Source organism: Euleptes europaea, chromosome 1 (genome assembly GCF_029931775.1).
Source record: "Euleptes europaea isolate rEulEur1 chromosome 1, rEulEur1.hap1, whole genome shotgun sequence".
NCBI lineage: Eukaryota > Metazoa > Chordata > Lepidosauria > Squamata > Sphaerodactylidae > Euleptes > Euleptes europaea.
The window spans coordinates 181,310,288-181,328,419 of record NC_079312.1 but is presented as its reverse complement, the minus strand read 5'-3'; the positions used below and the strand labels follow the sequence as shown (position 1 = coordinate 181,328,419).

General features: G+C 51.9%; 1 protein-coding gene across 2 annotated transcripts in view; it reads left to right on the top strand.

The window, feature by feature from the left end:
* Positions 1 to 18,062, top strand: part of RFX1 (regulatory factor X1) — a 39,362-nt gene extending 21,300 nt beyond the window's left edge. For both annotated transcript variants that reach the window (XM_056867033.1, XM_056867032.1), the window contains 14 exons: positions 2,074 to 2,168; positions 3,833 to 4,181; positions 5,838 to 6,019; positions 8,221 to 8,340; positions 8,587 to 8,702; positions 9,474 to 9,592; positions 10,168 to 10,277; positions 10,952 to 11,103; positions 12,513 to 12,610; positions 13,440 to 13,589; positions 14,846 to 15,054; positions 16,021 to 16,174; positions 16,901 to 16,946; positions 17,770 to 18,062. In XM_056867033.1, the coding sequence (XP_056723011.1) occupies positions 2,074 to 2,168; positions 3,833 to 4,181; positions 5,838 to 6,019; positions 8,221 to 8,340; positions 8,587 to 8,702; positions 9,474 to 9,592; positions 10,168 to 10,277; positions 10,952 to 11,103; positions 12,513 to 12,610; positions 13,440 to 13,589; positions 14,846 to 15,054; positions 16,021 to 16,174; positions 16,901 to 16,946; positions 17,770 to 17,936 (2,067 nt within the window). In that variant the 3' untranslated portion in view covers positions 17,937 to 18,062. The remainder of the gene's footprint in view (positions 1 to 2,073; positions 2,169 to 3,832; positions 4,182 to 5,837; positions 6,020 to 8,220; positions 8,341 to 8,586; positions 8,703 to 9,473; positions 9,593 to 10,167; positions 10,278 to 10,951; positions 11,104 to 12,512; positions 12,611 to 13,439; positions 13,590 to 14,845; positions 15,055 to 16,020; positions 16,175 to 16,900; positions 16,947 to 17,769) is intronic.
* The last annotated feature ends 70 nt before the right edge of the window (positions 18,063 to 18,132 follow it).

The following is an 18,132-nucleotide window of genomic DNA, read 5'->3' as shown; positions in this document are numbered from 1 at the left end:
CTCGGCTTCCTACCCTCAGTAGTTACACGCAGGTACTGCAAGAGGGAGGCCCTGGGTCGGAGGTGACTGCTTTAGTAGGGTGGGAGCTGAGTTGCCTCCAACTGCGTTGAGTCATGACGGCAAACCGAGGCTTGTTTGGGTGGTGGGTGCGAATGCTGATCCTCCCCTCTCCCTCTCACAGAGCGCAGTCGAAAACTTCTCAGCTTGGGAAGTCTTGAATGAAGCTCCTGTCTGAATGCACCCCCCCCAGGCCAACTGCAGTTTGTTTTCTCCTCCCAAACCAGGATCCTACGCCCTGCTCGAATCCCACCTGTCCCACTTTGCTAGGGTTGCCAGCCTCCAGGTGGTGGCTGGAGATCTCCCACTATTACAACTGGTCTCCAGGGAGGGAGATCAGTTTCCCTGGAGAAAATGGCCGATTTGGAGGGTATGGCATTATACCCTACTGAAGTCCCTCCCCTCCCCTAACCCCGCCCTCCATAGATCCCACCCCATAAATCTCCAGGTATTTCCCAACCAGGAGCTGACAACCCTACACTTTGCCTTTAGGGGAACGGAAACTCCCATTGGCACAGTCGCTTGCATTTGGACATTACAATGAACCGGAGCTTGATTTGAGGCTTCCTAAACCCAGGTGGCTTAAGTGGCACTTAGCACTCAAGGGGAGGAGTGAAGGGGGCTTGCAGGCAATTTTTTAAAAATTTATTTAAAACATTTCTGTACCAACTTTCAACCCAGTCAGGTTTTTAAGGGTCAATACCATCGCCTCGAACTGAGCCTAGAAGCAAAATGGGACCCAGTGTAGATGGAACAAGACTGGAGATGGTCCTTGTAACTCACTCCAGTCAACATTCTGGCTGCAGCATTCTGTACCAGCTGTAGCCTCCGGACAGTCTTCAAGGGCAGCCACACACAGAGCACATTGCAGTACTCTAATCTAGATGTTGCCAGGGCATGCACCACAGTGGCAAGGTCTTTTCTGCCTAGGAAGGGCCACTTCTGGTTCACCAGCCAATGCTGGTGCCCACAGCTACCACTACCACCTGTTTATCCATCAGGGGGCCCCCATCCAGGAGCATCCCCACCCCAAGCTATGAACCTGCTCCAAAGAGTTACTTAAAATCTTAAAGCCCCAGAACCATCACAGCAAGCGCAGGGCTTCTGGTTTTACAAGCAGGGTCCCTGTTCCAGCAGGGCTTATGCCGTAATGCCAGTCTTGGAAGCCATACCGTGCCATCCTTACTCAAGGGCTGTTTCACACCTTGTGCAAACTACTGAGTGGTGTACGTGCCAGGGAGTTACAATCCATCACAACTCCTTAACAAATGTCCCTATATGTTACATACATGGGCCAGGGCGTTTGTCATGCTTAACCGGTTTAGATTCTAGCTTCTTCCTGTTGAGTCAGACCACTGAGCCATCAAGTCAGGATTGTCTACTCAGTCTGGCAGCTGCTCTCCAGGGTCCCAGAGAAAGGTCTATCTGTCCCTTAACCGGCCTGATCCTTTTTAAAACCAGAAATTCCATGGTTTTTATGTCCCCTATTCCACACTGGCACCATCTCTCTGAGATGGGGATTTGTGACGGCTCAGTGTTTGGCACAAAGAGCTCCGTGGCGCAGATACTGCAGTCCAAGCTCTGCTCACAACCTGAGTTTGATCCTGACAGAAGTTGGTTTCAGGTAGCCGGCTCAAGGTTGACTCAGCCTTCCATCCTTCCGAGGTTGGTAAAATGAGTACCCAGCTTGCTGGGGGTCAAGTGTAGACGAACGGGGAAGGCAATGGCAAACCACCCCATAAACAAAGTCTGCCTAGTAAACGTCGGGATGTGACATCATCCCATGGGTCAGGAATGACCCGGTGCTTGCACAGGGGAGCTTTACCTTTTACAGTGTCAGGCACAGAACAAAGACAGAATGTCAGCCATGAGCCAGTTCACAAAGGCAAGCTAGTTTTACGAGGGGTGTCAGCAGAATTGCGGGGAGGCAGCCCTGCCAGCTGAGACTAGAGACCGGTCCCTCTCTGCCTCACCTACCTCTGCCTTTCCTCTCCTTGCCACTTTTTGCCTCCGCAGGTCCAGCAGCTCCAGCAAGTCCCGGTGCAGCACGTCTATCCCAATCAAGTGCAGTACGTGGAAGGAGGCGATGCCAGCTATGCAGCGAGTACCATGTGAGTGTGCCCGGAGAATCAAGGGGTCAGGGCTTTTTTGGCCCTGACCCCTGCCTGGTGGAATAGCCTCCCTAGTGAGATCAGGGCCCTGCGGGACCTTCAGGAGTTCTGCAGGGCCTGCAAGACGGAGCTATTCCACCGGGCTTATGGTAGAGGCCATCGCCGGTTCTCATTATAATTACTGGCCTCCCTAGTCCTTTCCCCCCCTTTCCCCGCTGCTGAGGAAATCTAACCACCCCTTAATCTAACCACCCCTTCTATACCACCTTAGGGTGTGGTTAGATTAATTTATTACCTGCAAATTTCTGTCTCTGGAGTTTTGGCGCCATTGAGGGGCATTATTGGACTATTTTAAATTGTATTTTAAACTATTGTCGAAGGCTTTCACGGTCAGAGTTCATTGGTTCTCGTAGGTTATCCGGGCTGTGTAACTGTGGTCTTGGTATTTTCTTCCCTGATGTTTCGCCAGCAGCTGTGGCAGGCATCTTCAGAGGAGTAACACTGAAGGACAGTGTCTCTCCTCTTCAGTGTTACTCCTCTGAAAATGCCTGCCACAGCTGCTGGCAAAACATCAGGAAAGAAAATAACAAGACCACAGTTACACAGCCCGGATAACCTACAAGAACCAATGTATTTTAAACTATTTTAATGGGTTATTGTTTTATTGTGTTTTAAACTTTGTAAGCTGCTCTGAGCCCAACCTTCAAGTTGGGGAGGGTGGGGTAGAAATGTAATAAATAAATAAATAAAAAATAAAAAGGGACTTCTGCTGTACATAGTCATGATCTGATGCAAATGGATTCTTTCTGTGACTAAGCAGGTCCAGTCATAGAATCATAGAGTTGGAAGGGGCCATGGAGGCCATGTAGTCCAACTCCCTGCATAATGCAGGATCAGCCCAGAGCATCCCTGACAAGTGCTTGTCCAGCCTTCCCAAGAGACCTGGCGGCCTGCTTCTCTCCGACTGACCGGGCCCACGCATACCTCGCAATGCTCCCGGTGGAGCAGCTGGAAGGCTTTCATGTCCTCCACCCCGATTCCCTTGGGGAGGGTCTTCCCTTGCAGATCCAATTCCGCAAAGTCAGGCAGGCCGCGGGAGGGATCTGCCAGAAGGAAGAGGGCAGGCTTCAGAGTTCACTTCTAGTGAGCAGCCCTGCCTCTTCTTAGTAGAATCACAGTTGAAAGGGGCCACAGAGGCCATCTTGTCCAACCCCCCTGCTCAATGCAGGATCAGCCTAGAGCATCCCTGACAAGTGCTTGTCCAGCCTCTGCTTAAAGACTACCAGGGAGGGGGAGCTCACCACCTCCCTAGGTAGCTGATTCCACTGTCGAACAACTCTTACTGTAAAAAACTTTCCCCTAATATCCAGCCAGTACCTTTCTGCCCACAAGTTAAACCCCTTATTGAAAGTCCTAAGAATCAGAATCCTACTCGGGGGGAGGGCTTACTCTGAAGAAAGGGTACACTTGAAAATCTTGTCGGTCTCCAAAAGTAGAAAAGAGCAAGAGTCCAGTAGCACCAAATTTTCTGGTAGGGTATGAGCTTTTGTGTTTCACAGCTCACTTTCACCAAATACTTCCCTTTCCTCGCTGTGCCCCTTTTCCCACCATTGGGAAGGGGGAAGCAGATGGTGCCGGCCCCTGACTGCATTTCTCCCTTTCAGACGCTCCAACACTTACCCCTACACAGAGACCCCGCTCTACACTCAGAACACGGGAGCCAGCTACTATGAGTCTCAGACCACCCCGACACAAGTGTCCACCCCAGCCACCTCCCAGACGGTGGCCAGCAGCGGGTCAGTGCCCATGTATGTCTCCAGCGGGCAAATCATAGCCAACCCGAGCGGGGGCGGCAATACCGTAGCCAGCGGAGGAGGCGGCGGCGGCAGCAGCAGCAGCAGTGGAGGAAGCAGTGGCGGCAGCAGTACAGGGACCTACGTGATCCAAGGGGGTTACATGCTGGGAAGTTCGAGCCAGTCTTACTCACACACCACCCGTGCCTCCCCAGCAACCGTAAGTCTCCCACTAGAATCATAGAGTTGGGACCACCAGGGTCATCTAGTCCAGCCCTAGAGAGAATAGGCATGCATAAGAACATAAGAAAAGCCCTGCTGGATCAGATCAAGGCCCATCAAGTCCAGCAGTCTGTTCACACAGGAGCCAACCTGGTGCCTCTAAGAAGCCCCCAAACAAGATGACTGCAGCAGCATTATCCTGCCCGTGTTTGACAGCACCTAAGATAATAGGCATGCTCCTCTGATCCTGGAGAGAATAGGTATGCATCATGACTAGTAACCATTTTAACTAGTAGCCATGAATACCCCTCTCCTCCATGAACATGTCCACTCCCCTCTTAAAGCCTTCCAATGCATCGTAACTATGATTAATTTTGACTAGTAGCTATGGATAGCCCTCTCCTCCATGAACATGTCCACTGCCCTCTTAAAGCCTTCCAAGTCGGCAGCCTCCAGGTACTAGCTGGAGATCTCCCGCTATTACCGCTGATCTCCAGGCAACAAGGGGTCAGTTCCCCTGGAGAAAATGGCCACCAGTTCCTAGTCCAGCGCTCCTAACCACAGTGCCATGCTGGCTCTCAACAATTGCTACCTGCAGTCATTGCCTTCCAAGTGCAAGTTGCAGGATTTGGCCCTGTTCCCTGAGAGGCAAAGAGTGACCACCAAAAAACTGACCATTAATCATGGCAAACTAAAGAAGACTCATAATCAAGACTCAGTAGGGGAGCCTGTAACTTGTAGCCTCATTTTTAGAATCGTAGAATCATAGAGTTGGAAGGGACCACCAGGGTCATCTAGTCCAACCCCCTGCACAATGCAGGAAATTCACAATTACCTCCCACACCCCCAGTGACCCCTACTTCATGCCCAGAAGATGGCCAAGATGCCCTCCCTCTCATGATCTGCCTAAGGTCATAGAATCAGCATTGCTGACAGATGGCCATCTAGCCTCTGCTTAAAAACCTCCAGGGAGGAGAGCTCACCACCTCCCGAGGAAGCCTGTTCCACTGAGGAACCGCTCTGTCAGGAAGTTCTTCCTAATGTCTAGATGGAAACTCTCTTGATTTAATTCCAACCTGTTGGTTCTGGTCCGACCTTCTGGGGCAACAGAAAACAACTCGGCACCCTCCTCTCTATGACAGTCCTTCAAGTACTTGAAGATGGTTATTGTATCACCTCTCAGTCTTCTCCTCTTCAGGCTAAACATACCCAGCTCCTTCAACCTTTCCTCATAGGTCTCCAGACCCCTCACCATCTTTGTTGCCCTCCTCTGGACACCTTCCAGCTTGTCTATATCTTTCTTAAACTGCGGTGCCCAAAACTGAACACAATACTCTACGTGAGGTCTAACCAGAGCGAAGTGATACCATCACTTCATGTGATCTGGACACTATTCTTCTGTTGATACAGCCCAAGATTGCATTTGCCATTTTAGCTACCGCATCACATTGCTGACTCATGTTCAGTGTTTGGTCTACTAAGACCCCAAGATCCTTTTCGCACACACTACTGCTGAGACAAGTCTCCCCCGTTCTGTAATCATGCATTCAATTTTTCCTACATAAATGCAGAACTTTTCATTTCTCTCTGTTGTTAGTTTTAGCCCAATTCTCCAGCTGTCAAGATCATCCTGTATCCTGGCTCTTCTTCGCAGGTCCAATGGCTCCTGGATAACTACGAGACCGCGGAAGGGGTGAGTCTTCCTCGGAGCACCTTGTACTGCCATTACCTGCTGCACTGTCAGGAGCAAAAGCTGGAACCGGTCAATGCCGCCTCCTTCGGCAAGCTGATCCGCTCAGTGTTCATGGGACTCCGCACCCGTCGGCTTGGAACCAGGTAAATGGATCCAGGAAGAAGAAGGGTCTGCTGTGGCTCCGCCCACGACTCTGAGAGAAAGAATCAAGAGAGTGGGGAAGCACAAAGCTAGTTAAGATCGATAACGTGTGTTAAACCAAGTTCACAAAGTGACAGGGAAAAAAAGAGCTGTAATAGATGGGGTTTCTCAGGTTTCGCTAAGGTAGTTAGCACTAGTAATAAGATAAAAATCCCAAGTCCTGGTTCAGTCTGGGTAGGGGGTTAGTGTGGAACTGGTTAAGCAATCCAGAGGGGTAGTCATGTTAGCCTGATGTAGCAAAAAAATAAATGGGGTTTTTCCTGCGTCTGCAGAAGTGGACTGCAGTCCTGGGAAGTTTAAGCTGAAATAAAATGATAGCTTTTAAGGTGCCACAAAACTCCTGTTAATGAATCGCTGCTCACACTGGACTCTCCCTTTGAAGCTTTTTTTTTTTTGCTGACAGATGTTGATTTTCTGGTCAGCCACAGAGTGTCCTAGTGGACTGAAAAGTTCTCCCATCAGCTAGGTTCAATTCCAGTAACCCCTTAGAGACCAACAAAGTTTTTGGGTTATGAGCTTACTAGAGTCAAAGTGCCCTTTGTCAGATTTTGAGATCTTTGACTGTCGAAATCTCATATCCCAATAGTCTTTTTACTATAATTTATTTTTTAACATAGAAAAAAGAACAACAAATCATACATACACCAGTCATACATACTACAAATCATCCTTCCTTAATGTGCCGTTTATGGCTGCCATAAATAATCTGCTATAATCAAAAAAACCTCTCACTAAATGCACTTATAATTGACATTTTGGTCCCTTTATACTGCCTAATAACTTATGTATTTAAATCTTCTTATTTCACCACAGTCTCTACTCTGCTGGTCTCTTTAGTGGCAAACTTCCGTTCTTAACTCTATTTCACGCTTAATTAGATACAATATTTTTATTTATATTTCATTCTCCTTTAAGTTAAGTTTGTATTTAATCGAATAAAACATCGATTCTACCTATATTTCCTACATTTCATTGTTTTCTGATTGTTATCTAATTATTCTACCATTGAATATTAAGATTACATTATGCATAATCATAATATGGTTTCCATTTTTTCTGGAACTCCCCGACAGGTCTTTTATTCAACCAATACCCCAAATAGTCTTGTTGGTCTCTAAGGAGCTTCTGGACTTGAACCCAGCCCTTCTACTGCAGACTAACACGGCTGGCCTCTGAAAGTGTTATCCCATCAGTTTCTGAATGGTGCCATTTATTGACATCCATTCTTTTTGGGTAGGGGCTGAACTTCTTGACCTGTTTTGAGGGTAGAGTTAACATTATTCGAGCCAGCGTGGTGTAGTGGTTAAGAATGGTGGTTTGGAGCGCTGGAATCTGATCTGGAGAACCAGGTTTGCTTCCCCACTCCTACACATGAGCGGCGGAGGCTAATCTGGTGAACTGGATTTGTTTCCCCTCTCCTCCACATGAAGCCAGCTGAGTGACCTTGGGCAAGTCACATTCTCTCAGCCCCACCTACCTCACAGGGCGTCTGTTGTGGGGAGGGGAAGGGAAGGCAATTGTAGGCCGGTTTGAGTCTCCCTTAAGTGGTAGAGAAAGTCAGCATATAAAAACCAATTCTTCTTCTATAGCAGTGCTGCCTCTGCGTACCCGGGAGCAAAGTTGGCATCCTGGTGTATTGAAGTGTCCAGTCTCTTGGTTAGGCGGCGCGTTGCTCGTGTTGAGAAATTCTTGTAGGTTAGGGGGATGCCTGTAAGCAAAAAAAGGCCTAAACAGAAAGGGGAAGAGAAAAACTTCAACCCAGAAAAAATCAGTAACAAAAAGACTAGTAACAGAATGAATGCTAATGGGTTGGTTACATACGATAAATTAACAAAGCTTTAATACATTACAAATAGTAAAAGAATATTAAAACAATGCATTTCGGCCAATAGGGCCTCCTTAGTGGTACAAATTGTTAAAATGCACACCTTGAAAGTAAAAGCATTCAAAATACAAAATAACGCATTTCTGATCAAGCTTTGAAACCTGAAAAAAGAGAAGACGACATGGGGGGGAAGCACATTTAGATTAATTACCTTCTGCATGCCAAGCAGATGCGGAACCACTGAGCCACATCCCCTCGATCGCCGAGGGAAGAGGGAGTGACCGGCAGGCCTGTACTCTCTCCCCGCTTGTCTTTCAGAGGAAACTCCAAGTACCACTACTACGGGCTGCGCATCAAAGCCAACTCCCCGCTGCTCCGGCTCATGGAGGACCAGCAGCACCTGGCCATGAGGCAGCAGCCCTTTTCTCAGAAGCAAAGGTAGGGGGCGGTGCCGGGATGGCGCTCTTCCTCCTTCCCTGCCCACCGCGGCTCTCCAGAAGGCCCTGGGAACACTCGCTGTGAGGTGCACACGTGGCCCCCTGAGTGGCCTGCTCCCCTGCAGCACCCTCGCGGGGCAGGCTGCAGCTGCACCCCTTCCCTGTCCCGCGTGCTCCCTCCCTTCCCGCGTGCCTCGGGGGCCAGCTGGCGTGGCCAGCCCTGACCCTGCGTCCCTCTGCTTTCCAGGCTGAAGCCCATTCAGAAGATGGAGGGCATGACCAACGGAGTGGCCGTGGGGCAGCAGCAGGCCACGGGGCTGTCTGACATCAGTGCCCAGGTGCAGCAGTACCAGCAGTTCCTGGGTAAGGAACCCAGTGTCAGGGGGCTTCTCCACCTGCCCGCTCTCTGCACAGGGTCCAGAGATGGCTGCGGCACCCATCTCCCTCCCCCACCCCCGGCAGCCAAAGACGATGACCGCCCAGCTTACGGCAAACACCGCTTTGTGGGAAGATGTAGGGGGGCAGAAGGAGGGCAACAAAGATGGTGAGGGGTCTGGAGACCAAGTCCTACGAGGAAAGGTGGAAGGAGCTGGGTATGTTTAGCCTGAAGAGGAGATGACTGAGAGGGGATATGATAACCATCTTCAAGTATTTGAAGGGCTGTCATATAGAGGAGGGTGCAGAGTTGTTTTCCGTTGCCCCAGAAGGTCGGACCAGAACCAACGGGTTGAAATTAAATCAAAAGAGTTTCCGACTGGAGGTTTTTAAGCAGAGGCAAGATGGCCATCTGTAAGCAATGCTGATTCTGTGAACTTAGGCAGATCACGAGAGGGAGGGCAGGAACGGTTGGGTCAGTGTTTGGCTCTCGTGGCCCTTTCTTACATGTCCAGGGAAATGCCGATCACCACTTTGGGGTCAGGAAGGAATTTTTCTTCAGGCCAGTTTGGCCAAGTATCCTGGAGGATTTTTTGGGCCATCTTCTGGGCATGGAGTAGAGGTCATGGGGTGTGGGGGGAGATAGTTGTGAATTTCCTGCATTGTTCGGAAGGTTAGACTAGATGACCCTTGGGCTGCTCTCTAGAAGCCAGGAGGGAACTCTGAAGTCTGCCCTCTCTCCCCTCTTCCTTCTGGCAGATCCCTCCCGCAGCCTGCCTGACTTTGCGGAGTTGGATCTGCAAGGGAAGACCCTCCCTGAGGGCATCGGGGCGGAGGACGTGAAAGCCTTCCAGCTGCTCTACCGGGAGCATTGCGAGGTAAGTGTGGGCCCAGGCGGTCAGAGAGAAACAGGCCGTCGTGTCTTTCGGGTAGGGTGAGGGTCTGCTGGGACCACCCTGCTCCATGCCCATTCTGAGCCGCTAGGCCTGGCAGGACTCAGCTTGCTTGAAGAGCCCAAGCAGTGGAAACAGAACGGGAAGACCTCACCCGGAGTACTGTGTTCGGTTTTGGGCACCGCAATTTAAGAAGGATGTAGACAAGCTAGAACGTGTCCAGAGGAGGGCAACAAAGATGGTGAGGGGTCTGGAGACCTATGAGGAAAGGTTGAAGGAGCTGGGTATGTTTAGCCTGAAGAGGAGAAGACTGAGAGGGGACGTGATAACCATCTTCAAGTACTTGAAGGGCCGTCATATGGAGGAGGGTGCCGAGTTGTTTTCTGTTGCCCCAGAAGGTCAGACCAGAACCAACGGGTTGAAATTAAATCAAGAGGGTTTCCGTCTAGACATTAGGAAGAATGTCAAATCCTGCCCTCGTTACTCCAGATTTATGGACCAATCGTACATGTGGGCTGTTAACGACCACGTCTTCTCCTCCTCCTTGTCCTCCTTCTCAGGCTGTTGTTGACGTGATGATCAACCTCCAGTTCACACTGGTAGAGACGCTCTGGAAGACTTTCTGGAGGTACAACATGAACCAGCCGAGCGAAGCCAGCAATATCGTCGTGTGAGTATGGTTGATGGAAGCGGGTGGGGCCGGGAACGCCTTGGGCTAAAGAACGCCTCCCGTCGCCGGGCACCGAGGACCATTGTCGCTCAGCCGCACTTCCACTTTTGGCAGCTACCGGGACAAGGAAACCACAGTGTGTTCACCCTGATCCCTCAGGCCAGACTTTTGGCATTGTCCCTGTTGGCTCTTTCCCCACTAATCCCCTTAACAAGACTAGACCTGGAGTGAACTCCATGAACCTATGAAGCTGCCTCGTTCTGAATCAGATCCTTTGTCCATTTATAGATTGGAGTACAGTAGCACTTTGGTTGGCCACTTTGGCTGGCCCCTGTGTGAACAGACTGGTGGACTTGGTCTGATCCAGCAGGGCTTTCCTTATGTTCTTATGGAGGATAGGGCTATTCATGGCTACTAGTCCAAATGGATAATAGTTGTAAATACCTATTATCTCCAGGATCAGAGGAGCATGCCTATTATCTTAGGTGCTGTGGAACACAGGCAAGATGGTGCTGCTGCAGTCACCTTGCTTGTGGGCTTCCTGGAGGCACCTGGTTGGACACTGTGGGAACGGACTGCTGGATTTGATGGGCCTGGGTCTGATCCAGCAGGGCTTTTCTTACCTTCTTATGGTCTTATGTTCTCTCTAACTTGGCGCTTGCATTTGCCTCCAGCCACGATGAAGCGGAGAAGCGTCTCCCCAAGAGCTGCTTGGTGACCCTGTCCAAGTACGAGCCGGTCCTCAAATGGACGAAGGACTGCGACAACTTGCTGTACCAGGGGCTGGTCGAGGTCCTGATCCCAGATGTGCTCCGGCCCATTCCGAGTAAGCCCACCCTGTGAGACCTGCGACAGCCGAGCCTCGGGCATTCACGGGGCGCGGACAATGCGGATGCTGAAGGGGGGGAGGCTCGTGCATTTCACGGGGCTCCGCTTGGCGCTTCTGGCCGCCTCGCAGCAGGCTTGGTGTTGCAATATTGGGACGCCTTTGGCCAGGACTGAGTTTTCAAAGCCCCCCCCCCCCATCTCGACTTGTTCCCTATCATCATAAAACAGGGGGTCCCTGGCATGGTGCCCATGGGTGGCGTGCTGCCCGCCGACACCTTTCCTGGCACATACCAAGTGTTTTTAGAAAGTGGGTGGGGCCCAATGGGGCTTTTGCCCAGCAGGGCTTCCGGCTGGCTGTTGGAGATCTGATTGGCTGCACAGATCTTTAAAAATGTTGCTTCAGCAGCAGCTTCCACCCCAGCACCAGGGTCTTAGGTGTGGGACTGAAGGTAAGCTGTGTGCATGTAAGCAAGTATTTTAAAAGCAGTAGGGTCGCCATGAGTCGGAAACGACTTGATGGCACTTAACACAACACACACACACACAGCATTTTCAAAAGGCATCTTGTTAAACAGAGCTTTGTGCCTAACTTCTCTCCCTGACATTTAGTGGTTGGCTCCTGTGGCAGCCATTTTGTGGCTGCGCCCACCACCCTGTGCCAGTATTCCAAAGGTGCCCACAGGCTCAAAAAGGTTGGGGGGAGGGGGCCTGTCATACAGGAAAGACTGCCAGTATCTCTGGAAGGTCAGGATCATGTCACTGGGATGCACAGCATACAGGGGCTCTGTGTGGCCTGGAGGGGACCCATATTGTGCAGCCCACCCCCTGGGGAAACTAGAATTCTGACCCCCAGGTGGACACTGTCATTCTGAGCCCTCCCCTCCAACCCAGGAAGGGGCAGAGATCAGAATCTCCTAGGTGGGAGTCACTAATGTGATACTTCTACTCTGAAACCCCTTGCTGTGTCGCTGCTGGGAACCAGCAAGGAGTTTCGGGGTGGGGGGTCAGATTACTAAGAAGCAACGTTCCGACTCCCCCAGCCCACTTCTTCCTGCATTCCAGAGATGGGGCAGGAACTTTTTTGGGGGTGCCATCTCTCAGAAGCGTTCGGCCCCTTCTCATGGAAGATTTCCCCACCGCATCCCAGATGCAACGAAGACATTTTTGGGGTGGGGTGCTGAACTCTGCCTTTCAGCAAAGAGAACAGCTGAGAGAGTGTTCCGGCCTCCACCCACCCACCCAACCCAAAAGAAACTTGCTTGGGCCATAAAGGAATTCGGCCCCATCAAAGGGTGGAGCCAGGTGCTGTCACAGTCCACGTACCTTCAGTCCGGACCCCTTACAGCAGACTTAGCTGTTTGAGCTGCGCACCCCCGGCATAACTCCCGCTGTCACGTTCTGCCCCAGGTGCCTTGACGCAAGCAATCCGAAATTTTGCAAAAAGTTTGGAGAGCTGGCTGACTAATGCCATGATGAATATTCCAGAAGAGATGGTCCGCGTGAAGGTGAGCCCGAGGAAGGGACCCTAGGGATGGGGGAGAATCTCTGGCCTCTCTTTACCGTTTCCTGGGACAGCCCCCTGGAGCCTTTTGCCTGGGCCAAAGCAGTCTGATACGTGGCTTCCTAACTATGCCCCATCAAGTTTTCTGCTGCTGCCTCAGAGGACATTAGCTTGGTGCCACACTCCCTTCTATACTTCCTTGATCCAGCGTGGTGCAGTGGTTAAGAGTGGTGGACTCTAATCTGGAGAACCAGGTTTGATTCCCCCCACTTCTAGAAGAAGTAGTTGGTTTTTATATGCCGACTTTTTCTACCACTTAAGGAAGAATCAAACCGACTTAACAATCTCCTTCCCTTCCCCTCCCCACAACAGACACCCTGTAAGGTAGGTGGGGCTGAGAGAGCGTGACTGGCCCAAGGTCACCCAGCTGGCTTCATGTAGAGGAGTGGGGAAACCAACCCGGTTCTCCAGATTAGCCTCTGCCGCTCATGTGGGAAAACAAACCCGGCTCTCCAGATCAGAGTCCACTGCTCCAAACCACCGCTCTTAACCATTACACCGCATTACACATGAAGCCTGCTGGGTGACCTTGGGCCAGTCCCAGTTCTCTCCGAACTCTCTCAGCCCCACCCACCTCACAAGGTGTCTGTTGTGGGGAGGGGAAGGGAAGGAGATTGTAAAATACTTTGGGACTCCTTAACAGTAGAGAAAAGCGGGGTATAAAAACCAGCTATTCTTCTCCACCCCACCCCCGCCAGCTCTTTAGTTCCTTCTCCTTACACAGCACTCATCTGGGATGGGACAGGTTGTGTGACCTGCGCTTTGTCTTCCAGGTGGCGGCAGCAAGTGCCTTTGCCCAGACGCTGAGGCGTTACACCTCCCTGAACCACCTTGCCCAGGCTGCCCGGGCGGTCTTACAGAACACAGCCCAGATCAATCAGATGCTGAGCGATCTCAACCGGGTAGATTTTGCCAATGTCCAGGTAAGGGCCACGCCCAGCTCCGCCTGCCAAAAACAGCCCCTGGGGGGCGGGGAGCCGCCTGGCAGACCAGACTTTTCTTCTCCTCTCCCTCTTGGAACCCTCTGAGCGTCATTGTTTGCGTTAAATGCGGATCCTTGTTTAATTTTTTTAAAATGGCCGAGCTATGGAGCAAATTAACAAAAAACGGGTAGCTATGCCACACCTGCAAATACCCAAATCTAAGAATACAAAAGCATGTGGCTAAAGGCCATATATTGTGATATATATCCACCGTTTAAATAACACCATCAATCAGATTAAAGAATGTGAAGTCCTTATGTGCAGTGCTTGTTCTCTTTGACCCTGGTGGTCCCTTCCAACTCTATGATTCTTTCTTAAAAGTAATCATGTGAAAGTCCAGGATGGAGTTATAACCATTAGTCGAAGACTAAATCAGTGAATCAGACGGGCTGCCAGCTCCCGGTCCCATTTCGTGCAAATCTTCATCAGAGCTTCTACAAATGAAAATAAAACCTTAGACAGTAATATGTGTAATAAAACATGCCTTCACACTATCCAGTTACAACAACAAATAACAATATCAAAATACATAACTCCATCCTGGACTTCCACGTGATTACTTTTAAGCCAGGACACATGAAGCTGCCTTCTACTGAATCAGACCCTTGGACCATCAAAGTCAGTATTAGTTCTTGTAGGTTATCCGGGCTGTGTGACCGTGGTCTTGGTATTTTCTTTCCTGACTTTTCGCCAGCAGCTGTGGCAGGCATCTTCTGAAGATGCCTGCCACAGCTGCTGGCGAAACGTCAGGAAAGAAAAAGACCATGGTCACACAGCCCGGATAACCTACAAGAACCAATGAACTCTGACAGTGAAAGCCTTCGACAATAAAGTCAGTATTGTCTGCTCAGACCGGCAGGGGCTCTCCAGGGTCTCAGGCAGAGGTCTTTCACATCACCTACTTGCCTGGTCCTTTTAACTGGAGATGCCGGGGACTGAACCTGGGACGTCAAGCAGATGCTCTACCAAGCAGATGCTTTACCACTGAGCCACAGCTCCTCCCCTAAGAGAACAAGCACTGCGTAAGGACTTTACATTCTTTAATCCGGAATATTATTGATGGTGTTATTTAAACAGTGGATATATGTTGTAATGGATGGCCTTTAGCCACAACCCCTAGAGCGACCCATGAGCGCTTCCTGTTGGGCTGCAGCCGTGCACCTCGCCTTCCCCACCCCTCCCCTCCTCTCCCGCAGGAGCAGGCCTCGTGGGTGTGCCGGTGCGAGGACCGTGTGGTGCAGCGCCTCGAGCAGGACTTCAAGATGACCCTGCAGCAGCAGAACTCCCTGGAGCAGTGGGCCGTGTGGCTGGACGGCGTGGTCAGCCAGGTCCTGAAGCCCTACCACGGCAGCCCCAGCTTCCCCAAAGCCGCCAAACTCTTCCTCCTCAAGTGGTCCTTCTACAGGTAAGGAGCTGGGGGTGCCGGGCCGGGCCAGTCTCATCAGACCCCCGGAAGCTGAGCAGGGTCAGCCCAGGCTAGGCCCAGGATGGGAGACCACCTTCGAATGCCTTTTGCCATGACCTGGATGGCCCAGGCTAGCCCAGTCTCGTCAGATCTCAGAAGCTAAGCAGGGTCGGCCCTGGTTAGTACTTGGATGGGAGACCACCAAGGAAGACCAGGGTTGCTACGCAGAGGCAGGCAATGCCAAACCACCTCTGTTTGTCTCTTGCCCTGAAATAGATGGCCCAGGCTAGCCTAATTTCATCTGAACTCGGAAGCTAAGCAGGGTCACCCCTGGTTAGTACTTGGCTGGGAGACTGTCAAGGAGGTCCATCTTGTCTAAAACTTGTCCAAATGCAGTCCAGTACATGCTGTGCAGAGATGGTCTTGCAAGACCTGTTCCCATTCCCTTGTCAGATCTCAGAAGCTAAACAGGGTGGGCCGTGGTTAGTACTTGGATGGGAGACCACGAAGGAAGTCCAGGGTTGGTATGCAGAGGTAGGCAATGGCAAACCACCTCTGTTTGTCTTTTGGCCTGACCTGGATGGCCCCAGGCTATCCCAATCTCATGAAGTTTTGGAAGCAGAGTTGGCCCAGGTTAGTACTTGGATGGGAAGCCACCAAGGAAGTCCAGGGTTGCTACGCAGAGGCAGGCAATGGCAAACCACCTCTGTTCCTCTGTTCCCTCGAAAAGCCCACAAGGGGTCGTCGTAAGCCAGCTGCGACTTGACAGCTAAGAAAAGAAAAGCTTGTTATCAGCTCAGTTTGGGGCTTTGTTGCGGGTTAAATTCATTTTGGCCACCCTGTCTTTGGTGGCCCATTCGCCAGCAAGAGACTTGCCCAGGGCTTGGCTTCAGGGGCACTTCTGTAACATGGGTACAGTTAAGGAGCCTTCATTCCACTGCATGGGCCTCTTTGTCCCCCCTGCAGCTCCATGGTCATTCGGGACCTGACCCTGCGGAGCGCGGCCAGCTTCGGCTCTTTCCATCTCATCCGCCTCCTCTACGATGAGTACATGTACTACCTGATAGAGCACCGTGTGGCTCAGGCCAAGGGCGAGACCCCGATAGCAGTCATGGGAGAGGTAGGTCCAGGGTCTTTGGATCCTTAAGGGGGAGGGGCCTCTGGGACCCCCTGCTTGAAGAGCAGGAGACGTTCGGCTTAACACCCCTTTTGGACGGGGTTGTCAGCAAAGTGGAAAAGCACTTCTATTTGTTTATTCGTTTGTGTGTTTGTTTGTTTGCCACCTTTCTGCCTTGCAGGACTCATGGCGGCTTGCAACATAATTAAAACAGTTATTTTAAAAAGCCATCAAAGGCCACAATTTAAAATCTCAATGAACACATGAAGCTGCCTTATCCTGAATCAGACCCTTGGTCCATCAAAGTCAGTCTTGTCTACTCAAACCGGCAGCAGCTCTCCAGGGTCTCAGGCAGAGGAATTTCACATCGCCTACTTGCCTGGTCCCTTTAACTGGAGATGCTGCCAGGGATTGAACGTGTAAACCTTCTGCATGCCAAGCAGAGGCTCTACCACTGAGCCACAGTGTCCGTGTCTGTTCCCTTACCCCTAAATTCCCAGGGCGCGAAGTGCGCGCATTGCCATGTTCTGGGGAGCAGAAGCCCTCACCTGTTCCTCTCCCACCCGGCACCTGACTTTTGTATCTCTGCCTGGGGTGGGGGGGATCAGCAGCCCTCGCATCAATCAGAACGGCTCTGCAGGACTCCCTTTCGGGTGGAGTCCCTCCTCTGGCAGCAGGGCAGTCTGTGAGACAGGGACCATCGCGGCTTGACTTTGCTTCTCGTTTCAGTTCGCGAACCTGGCGAGTTCTTTGAACCCCCTGGACCCAGACAAAGGTATTGTCCGGCCACGTGGGCGCCTCTCTGGGGCTTGGGCGGGACGGGAGACCTCTGTGATCACTGCTGTCCCGGGGGAATACGGCTGATCCCATTTAGCTGGAGCGGAAGAGAGAGGGCCGCTCAGCCGCTCCCTGACCGCAGGGCTGGGCAGGGACTCGAGCCCAGAACTCACGGTGCGGAAAAGCCGACATGTGCATAGTGCTGGGAGCATTCAAAGGAGCTGCGGGTCAGCTGTGCCTTCTGGGGGGAGGCGGCTCTGCAACCGGAGCATGGAAAGGGCCGGGTCCAGACGTTGCTTGTGGCCCTGGCTTGCCTGATCTTGTCAGAGTTTGGAAGCTAAGCGGGGTCAGCCTTGGATGGGAGACTATCAAGGAAGTCCAGAGTTGTCACGCACAGGCAGGCGCTGGCCAACCACCTCTCCTCATCTCCTGCCTTGACCTGGGTGGCCCAGGCTAGCCTGATCTCATCAGATCTCAGACGTTAAGCAGGGTGGGCCCTGGTCCATACTTGGAGGGGAGATCCCCCCACAGGAAGCCCAGGGTTGCTACGCAGAGGCAGGCAGTGGCAAACAGCTCCGAAGGTCTCAAGTTCATCATAAGCCAGCTGTGACTTAACGGCCTTTTCATCCTCCAGCTGCCCCGTCCTCTGCTGTTACCTGGAATCCCTGTGCAATCTGGCCATTCACTAGCAAGCTGGCCCAGAATTCCCAGGCCGTCCCCTTTCTCTTCCTGTTCCACCCAGTCGCCCAGCCCCGAGGCCCCCTTGAGAGCGCTGCCTGCTCCGGCTTTGCTGTAATTTACCCCCCCCCTCTCAATTCCAGACGAAGAGGAGGAAGAGGAAGAAGAGAGCGACGAGGAGATGCCCCAAGAGCTCTCGCTCAGCTCCGCCGAGTCCAGCAGCCTCACCGCGGAGCCTATGGAGCCCCCTTCAAAGCTGGCGCGGGCAGACTCACGGGGCATCTTCGTGCAAGCGCTGCCCTCCAGCTAGAGCAGCCAGGGAGGGATGGACTGAACCCATGGCCGGCAGGAAGCCGGGATGCACCTTGCGCCGCCGCTCTGTGATAAAAGATGAGCTGTCCCGTCTCCTAGTGGTATGCGACGCGCTTTCATTTCTCGCCTCTTTCCCTGCCCCGCTGGTGGGCTGGGGCGGCCCAGGCAAGGCCCTGGTTTGGAGCGTTTGCCCC